Source organism: Nycticebus coucang, chromosome 8 (genome assembly GCF_027406575.1).
Source record: "Nycticebus coucang isolate mNycCou1 chromosome 8, mNycCou1.pri, whole genome shotgun sequence".
Lineage (NCBI taxonomy): Eukaryota > Metazoa > Chordata > Mammalia > Primates > Lorisidae > Nycticebus > Nycticebus coucang.
The window spans coordinates 100,243,656-100,252,042 of NC_069787.1; the positions used below are offsets into that span (position 1 = coordinate 100,243,656).

Sequence of the window (8,387 nt, forward strand, 5' to 3'; positions counted from 1 at the left end):
TACTACCCTCAGTTACCTCTACTATAAATGGGAATAGTAACAGTAGCATCCTCAGACAGTTGTATGGGTTAAACAAGCCTGGAAAGAGCCCAGAGCCTGCTGAGAGTGCAGGAGAGGCTGAAAGTCAGACTTTTCCTCCTGGGATGAGTCAGTGGTGAACGTTCCAAGCCCCAGGTGGGGCTTTGGCCCGGAAGCACCTGACAGTCAGGTAGCCCAGTTTTTTGTTGTAGATCTCTCTTGTAGAAATTCTAGGAGAACAAAGAGAGAAGCTTCCTGAGTTAAGCCCGCTATCTGTCAGACATTGCACTTGGCATTTTGCATCCGGGATCTCTTTGATTCTTGCTCCATCCCTATGAAGTCCATAGTAATCAGAGATGAAGTGACTTTCCAGGTGGGCAGATCCGTGACTGGAACCCAGCACTTTCTGACTCCAAGCCTGTACTCACCCTATAGCCAGGCTGACTTCCAGGAAGTAGAGGCAATGGCCCCTGAGAAGCCCTGGAATCCCCCTCAAAGAAATCATCATGCCAGGGCACTGCCAGCGTGTGAAGGAGAAGGCATGGAACAGAATGCCCTTTCCATCCTGCAGAAGTGCCAGCCCTTCCCCACGGGGCAGGGTTCTGCCTCTGGCATCCTAAGTAGGCCCAGGCTTCAGAGCAGGGCCGTGAGACAGTTAGAGCACAGACTGGGAGTCAGGGGCCTTGGATCCTGTAACCCCTGCCAGCCCAGGTTAGCAACATGGCCTTGGGCAAGTTCTCTACTCTGGGTTTCCATGCCCAGCTAGGACACCAACAGCAACTGACCTGGTTCAGCACCTACTATGTGCCTGGGACTAGTCAAAGTGCTGGCACGTGCTTGATTGCACTTAATCTTCCCAGAGGAAGCCGGGGCTTTAAAGAGGTTAAGTAACTTCCTTAGGTCGTTCAAGTAATAGGTTGTTCTCTGGATTCTGATTCTAAGCTCTATGTCTCTCTCACTGTCTTGACTAGGCAGTACCTGAAACCACACCTGTCACTTCGATTCTGTTTGCTTCTATCTTAGAGAAGTATATAGATATACGGGTCTGGCTCACAAATACATGTTCCCCCTGTCAGCCCGTGTTTAGCATCTGCAGCAGTGTTTTGTGGGGGCACAATGAGATGTGTCCCTACCAGCTGAAAATTGGAGAGTCACTCTGTTTGTTCCAACACGGGGAACGTCCCAAACAATCCCCCACCACAGCTTTCACCCACCAGAACTAAACACACTTTTCCCACTTCCCAAATGTCCCCCTCTCTGTGTGGCTTGTTGTACCCCCCAGGCTGTTTCATATCCCAGTTCCAGAAGCAGGAAGAAAGGGGTGACAGTGAAGAACAGAGAAAGCAAAAAAGGACAGCAGGGTCTTGGGGTCCGGTCCCAGCCTTGCTCTCACACAGCTGTGACCTGTAGTGAGTCAGCCGGGCACTGTGGGCCCAGCTTCTCTTCTGTGGAGTAAGATGGCTGAAATTAGCAGGTTTCAGGCTGAGCACGGCAGCCCCTTCTCGCTTTCATTGGAGGAAGGAGAGGAAAAGGAGGAGACCCACGCATTTCAAAGTTCTGGACCAGCTAAGCTCTAAAACCCCTGTTAGCACAAACATTCAGAAATCTCTGTGTTTTAAGGGTTTTTAAGAGGGGTCTAGAAGAACTATAAGCAAATTAGAAGTCTTTTTGATCACAGCAAATCAGAGGAAATGGAAACCTACCCTACTGACCTTATTCAAAGTTTCCAGGTTGAGAGGCCAACAAGGCCGGAAGCTGCAGAGAAAGTGACAGAATTCCTCAGGGGCCCGGGCCCTGGGCTGAGGTCTCAGCCTGAACAGGTGCTGCCCACCCTGGCAAGCTCCCTCCCCCAGTGCTGGCAGAGCCTTCAGACCGCTGCAGATGGAGTTGGCCATCTGCTGTCCCTGGTGCTGGCCTCTCTGGACAGCTCACCAGGGCTGCACTCCTAGCACACAGATGCTGATACCAGCAGGATATTAGGGTGGCCCTATCCGTCCCTGGCCTGTAGTTTCACTTCTCCCTTCCCTGGAGGTTCTTGTGATGGTAAACTTACTGGACACGTGTCACTGCATCACCCCTGTTTCCTGAGCCCAGACAGGCCACTCTGCCTCTCTGACCTCAGAAGCCTTCCTGTGACATGCTCCAGCCACTCTGCCCACACCTGGTTCACCATGGTAACCCAGACATTCCCATTCCTCCTGGGACCCTGTGCGCATCAGGGCCACACATTACGCAGCACGCTAAGGCTTCCTAGGGCCCCATCAGGCCCTCTGTGCAGGGCACACTTTTGCATCAGTCTAAGGCAGAACTGTGGATGGGAAAGAGCACAGACTTTGGAGTCCAGAAATCTGAGTTTGCTCTTAGCACATTACCTCTCTGAGCCTCAGTTTTCATATCTGTAAAATAGAACTGACCTTATAGGTTAAATAGAGAATTAAATGAGTTGGTATTTCTAATGTGTTTGGAACCATGCCTGGTACTTAAGGTCTATGTAACTGTTCACACAGTTTTGATGACAATGATGATGATGCCGCCACCACCAGAGGAGCTATTTTATCAGGAGCTAAGACCTCTGCCCTGTGACTTTGCTCTGCAGGCCTCTGCCATCAAGGCCGTCTATGGAAGTCAGGAGCTTATTTTGTACATTCACTCTTTCCACCATGCTTCCACTCCAGCTAAGAACTGTCCTCATCACCCAGCAGCCATGCCCACGTGCCAGGCCGTACAGCCAAGCAAGTCCTTTCTCTGGTGCAAACGTGTGAGTGGCACTGTGGAACCCACAGACCCCAGCAGACAGCACCTGAGCCCCTGTGGGTGCAGCCTCTGACCACCACTCTGCACTATCACCTCCTCGCCCCCTCACGTCTGCACACTGCTCCGTCCCCACCTCAGGCTCTGGCACATGCTGTTCTCCACAGCTGAACACACTGGCTGCCCTGCACGTGGCGACTCCTTCCCAAATCCCAGCTTCAGCTCTCAGGGACGCTCCGGAGGAAAGCCTTCCATGATGACTCTGCAGCACCCCCCCCATCCTCACTGTCACTCCCAATCGACCCTGTTTTGTTTTCTTGTAATGGCTATCATGCTTATCATGCTCTGCCTTTCATTATTCATTTTGTTTACTTCCTGTTTATCATCTGACCCCTCTGTACCCTCTACACTTACACCAGGATAGACTCTCCCCAAAGCAGGGACCTTGGCCTTTTGTGTCACCCCATCTCCCCAACACCTGTGCTGTTTCTAACAAAAAGTAGGTACTCAACGTACACAGGTATTTCCTGAAAGAACAAATGGGCAAGTGAATGAGTGGGGTAAGTGGTTGAGCATGTGACTGTGGCAGCCCCATGTGGAGACTGACATTAGTTTCCGACAACACTGGCTCCGTCCTGTCCCCTCACTCTCCTCCTTTCTGACTCAGACTCTCTCCACAGCTGTCTTGCTGACAGTGTGCTGCTTGAGGAGGAAGAAGAAGACAGCCAACCCAGAACATAACCTGAGCTACTGGAACAATGCCATCACCATGGACTACTTCAACAGGCATGCCGTGGAGCTGCCCAGGGAGATCCAGTCCCTCGAGACCTCTGAGGTACCAGCCCCTTGGCTTCGGAGGGTCCCCCTGCACGTGCAGCCTCGCTGCAGGGAAAGATGCAGGCTCCACAGACAGCCACACTCATTTCGGAGGCGCCCTGTCCTCAACATGTGGCTCGTGGGCCAGCAGCATCAGTAACATCACCCAAGAGGTGGTGGGCCCCGCCCCAGCCCTGCTGAGCCGGGATCTGCCTTGTAGCCAGCATCCCCAGGTGCTTCCTCATGTTAAAGTCAGAGAAGCACTGTTCCTGGGACTTTCAGTTTCCGGGAACAAATCAATCAACAAATGCTCTGTGAGAGCCTCTTTTGTGGCAGTCACTCGGGGGGCCGTGAAGATGACTGCTTGGTCCCACGGGGCTCCAGAACAAACTGCAGCTTTGCTCAAAAACAAAACAAATTAGCAAAAACACAAGACAGGTGATAGACAAAGAATTACAGAAACCCAAGAGAGGAAAGCCTTCCCCAGGGAGGTGCTAGGATGGATACATGGATTTTAACAGGCGTTCTAATAAAGAGCGAGCCTGAATAAAGCTGGGGACATGTGCTGGGTCTAGCCCACAGAGGGAGAGAAGAACACACTGGGGTTGGATTGGCTGGCCAGCAAGAGCCCTGAGCTTGGAACCCAGGACTTTGACCAGAGTCTACACATGAGGCGTGGGGCGGAGGCCAGATGAGGCATAGCCTTAAATGGGGCGGTATGGAGTTTGGACTTTAGTTTTGAGCTGTAGAGACCCATTGAAAGTTTAGATTGTTGGGTGACCCAGTTTTAGAAGGCAGTAACCAGGTGATCTTTTTAAGACAGGGTCCAGATAGCCATCATTCAGCTCTCAACATGTGAGTAAAACCCAGACTCCCCTCCCTATGCCCTTTGCAAGCTGGCCCTGCCCACCTCCTAACCCCACCATACTTGCCGGTGATCCCACACTCAAGCCATACTGGCGTCTTTGCTCTTCCTCCTGCACAGGAACCCTGGCCCCCAGCTCCCAGCCCCTGAGAGCTCTGCTCTTGCATCTATCTGAAATGCCTTTCAACTGGACGCCCCCCTCCCTCACTTCCTTCCGGTCTCAAGGCCTTCCCCAGCTGCCTCTGTGATTAGACCCCACCTTTGTTCTCAGGCCACTCCCCTGCTGACTTGTCTTCAGAGCGCTCTCACCACCTGGCGTTGCATCCTTGTCCCTCCATTGGCTGGTCTGTAGTCCGGCTTTCCCGCTGGGATGCAGGCGTCCGAGGGCAGGAGCCCTATGCATTGACAGTGCCTGGTACATGGGAGGCACTTGGCACATGGCTATCAAATGAGCCATAAATTTGGTTCACCAAAAGGTACCTACTCGCCCAGCCTAAGGCCTAACACGATAGATGAGATGCTCAAGAAAACAATTTTACCCCAGGGGAAGAGAGGGGCCAGGTGCAGGAGGCATCAGCCTTCGTGCAGCCGGGGCACATTTTGCATAGGCACAGTGCTCCTGAGATCTGTTACAGTGGGTGAAAACGTGTGACTTGATGAAGGGCTGGGAACCCTGACCACTGTGTTTCTCAGATTCTCTTTGCAAATTGGTAAATGAAAACCAAAGCCAAAGGGCAGTGCTTGTGAAGAAAATACAGGAAAGGCCCTGGCTTGTAGACTATTCCAGGGAGTCACTCCAGCACCCAGCAGCAGGGCCCTGGTGGGAAGGGCTGCCCCAGCCAGCCATATCCTCAGGAGCAGGGGGACACCCTGGGGCCAGCAGCTGCCCCAGCCAGCCACGTCCTCAGGAGCAGGGAGACACCATGGGGCCGGCAGCTGCCCCAGGCAGCCGTGATCTCAGGAGCAGGGGGATGCCATGGGGCTGGCAGCTGCCCCAGCCAGCCACGTCCTCAGGAGCAGGGGGACACCATGGGGCTGGCAGCTGCCCCAGCCAGCCACGTCCTCAGGAGCAGGGGGACACCATGGGGCTGGCAGCTGCTCCAGCCAGCCATGTCCTCAGGAGCAGGGGGACACCATGGGGCCAGCAGCTGCCCCAGCCAGCCGTGATCTCGGGAGCAGGGGGACACCACAGGGCCAGCAGCACTGAGCTTGCTGTGGCTTCAGAGGAGATTTTATTGCCATTTCCCTCCCAGCAGTCAACTCTCTTCATTCTGCTTTAACATTAGAATCTGTTCTGACTCTCCCAGTTCACAATATTTAATAGAAAACACAGGCAGCCCCGAGCCAGAGTGAAGACGGCTGGGCACACACATGTGCCGCTGATCACACACAGAGCGATCGTTAGGTCCTGGGGCGCCCACCACATCCCAAGTCCTCGCATTAGGTCCTGGGGTGCCCCACCACATCCCAAGTTCACAGGATGGCTGCTCACTCCCTGCCCGTTAGCCATCAACATTGGAGGCAGCCAAATGCTTCGCCTAAGCAAGTTCCTCTGGTGCCCTGCCCCCCTCTGGGTTGACAAAAGCAGCAAACACAAATCTGGGCTGCACGGGCAAAACTGTGGTGCCCACAGGGTGCTCGGGAACCTTCCACTCTTTCTTCTTTCTCCCTCCTCCTCCTCAGCTTCCTCCTCTTCTCCTCCGTTAGTTTCCTCTTTTTTGCCTTGGTTATTTTCTAGATAACTCTTACTTATTCAGTGAAACCTCATGGGTCACCTCGGTAAATACTTGCTTTGTGAAAACTGTAAAATGACAAGCCAGATCTCAACTTCCAAAACCCCTACACTGCTCACCCAAAAGCCTGGTGGGGAAAGAGGATTTCTGTCTCTTATCTGAGGTGCTGCTCTGGTGTCCTGGGTCATATAGCTGTGCCCAGGTCCTCCCTGCTGGTGGGGACTCAACTAAGACCAGACATAAAGGACATTCTTGCTTTCTAAAAGCAATGGAATGTCTTCCTTTCCTACCTCATAATTCATAGAGTAATGAGTACTCCTTGAAAAGTATTTGTTGTGTATGTTCTGTTTTCATTCTTAAAATGAAGACAAATCTAAGCAAATGGGGCATAAGCCAGGATACTTAGGCCTGATGTTGAGCCTTTGCTCTTAATAGTCTGGGAAGTTCTGAGAAGTTAGTTGCTTTCATTTGAACAAGCCATGAGTTTTTCTTCTAAATGAGTAACGGTGCCTGAATCTGAGCACAGACATTTTTTGGCCCCCAAATGCCTGCAGTCATTAGTAGTTACGACCAAAATCCCTGCCAGAGCCATTCGGGTGACCTTCTGGGCAGTATACTGCCTATTTCTAGGCTTTTCTGCTCTTGGGGTTAAGTATCCAGATTGGATTTTCCACTTAGCACCTATTGTACAGTCGCACGGAAATCAGATCTGTTCCACTAAGTACTTCCAGTACTCCAAGAAAGGGGGCAATAATTTTGACCAGGCTCTGGGAGGATTCAGGAGGGGGAAGAATTAGCCCTTGAAAACTGTGACAGTCCTGTCAGATTCTAACAGGTGGGTGGAAAGGAAAGAGGTGGGCAAGACTAGGTGTGTTCAGAAAGAAAAAGCAGAGAAAATTCCCAGAGGTCTATGAAGAAAAGGCAGGGGTCCGAGTGGCCCATCTTTTGCCCACCAGGACAGTCAGCCCTGCACGGTGTGTGCTGTACAGGACAAGGCCCCTCTGACTTTTACAAGGAAAACAGCACCATATCTGGCAACCTATGGTGAGGGTGGTTCAGGAAGCAGGAAACCTTTTTTGGATGCTGCTATAGAAATTTGCAAGAACAGGCAATAGGACTTTGCACCTCAGCACTGGCGGTGCAGATGATGAAAATATATGCCAAGTGCTTGATGCTGAAATAAATGTTCATCTCTTGAAGAGCAGCCACTTCGCAAGACTTGTCCCACTCACGTCATCTCGTCCCTCTCTCCCCCAGGACCAGCTCTCGGAGCCCCGCTCCCCAGCCAATGGCGACTATAGAGACACTGGGATGGTTCTTGTTAACCCCTTCTGTCAAGAAACCCTGTTTGTGGGAAATGACCAAGTCTCTGAGATCTAACTGCAGCAGCCTTCGCTTTGCCATTCCCTATTTTTCGTCTCTATATTATAAATATACAAATATATATATATATTATAAATATAACCTTTGTGGAACCCTGACTTAATGAGAAACATTTTCAACTTTTTTTTTCCTAAAAATTGTCAACATCTTTTTTATAAGTGTGGTTTAAAAAAAAAAAAACTTTACAGAATGATCTGTGGCTTTATAAAATAAAGGTATTTCTAAGCAAAGCAGTTGCACTGATTGCTTCTCTTAATAAGTGATCTTGAGCACTTGGAAATCCCAGGAGCCCCGGACAGGTGAGGTAAGAGACTGACCTCCTGTAGAAGCTGAATGTTTAAATGGCCAAGAGCACGGTCCTAAAGTTCTAGTTGCCCTTGATTCAGTATGACCCGTTTCCTCCCTTCTCATATGCACACCAGTGAAGGAGACCGGGCCGGCTGGGGGAAGACAGCAGACTCATGCACCCCTGGGTGAAGAGGGGACATCTCATCACCCGAGAGGATGAGTGCCCTGGAACTCAAAATGGCACCATCAAATGGAAAGTTGAATCCCATCCAAGTTATGGACAGCAGGCAGGAGCATGCAGCCTTCAGGATCCACAGAGAACAACTGGGCCTCCTAAGGGCATGTCCCCTTAACATCACACGATAGGGCATTCCCATCTTGGTAGCAACAGGACTGCCTTCTCTGGCAGAAAAGTACACCCTTCAAGCCCATTCCTGTGTCCTCTCTAACACCCACATCTGCATTAAATCCCCCTGCATTTCTCTCGGAGAGGGTTTAGATGCAGATATCAGCCCTGCAGCTTTAGAATACTT

General features: G+C 51.4%; 1 protein-coding gene across 5 annotated transcripts in view; it reads left to right on the forward strand.

Moving 5' to 3' along the window:
- The window catches only part of TMEM108 (transmembrane protein 108), a 358,100-nt gene extending 350,304 nt beyond the window's left edge, over positions 1-7,796 (forward strand). For all 5 annotated transcript variants that reach the window (XM_053600553.1, XM_053600549.1, XM_053600550.1 and 2 more), the window contains exons 4-5: positions 3,450-3,604; positions 7,441-7,796. In XM_053600553.1, the coding sequence (XP_053456528.1) occupies positions 3,450-3,604; positions 7,441-7,563 (278 nt within the window). In that variant the 3' untranslated portion in view covers positions 7,564-7,796. The remainder of the gene's footprint in view (positions 1-3,449; positions 3,605-7,440) is intronic.
- Positions 7,797-8,387: the final 591 nt, after the last annotated feature.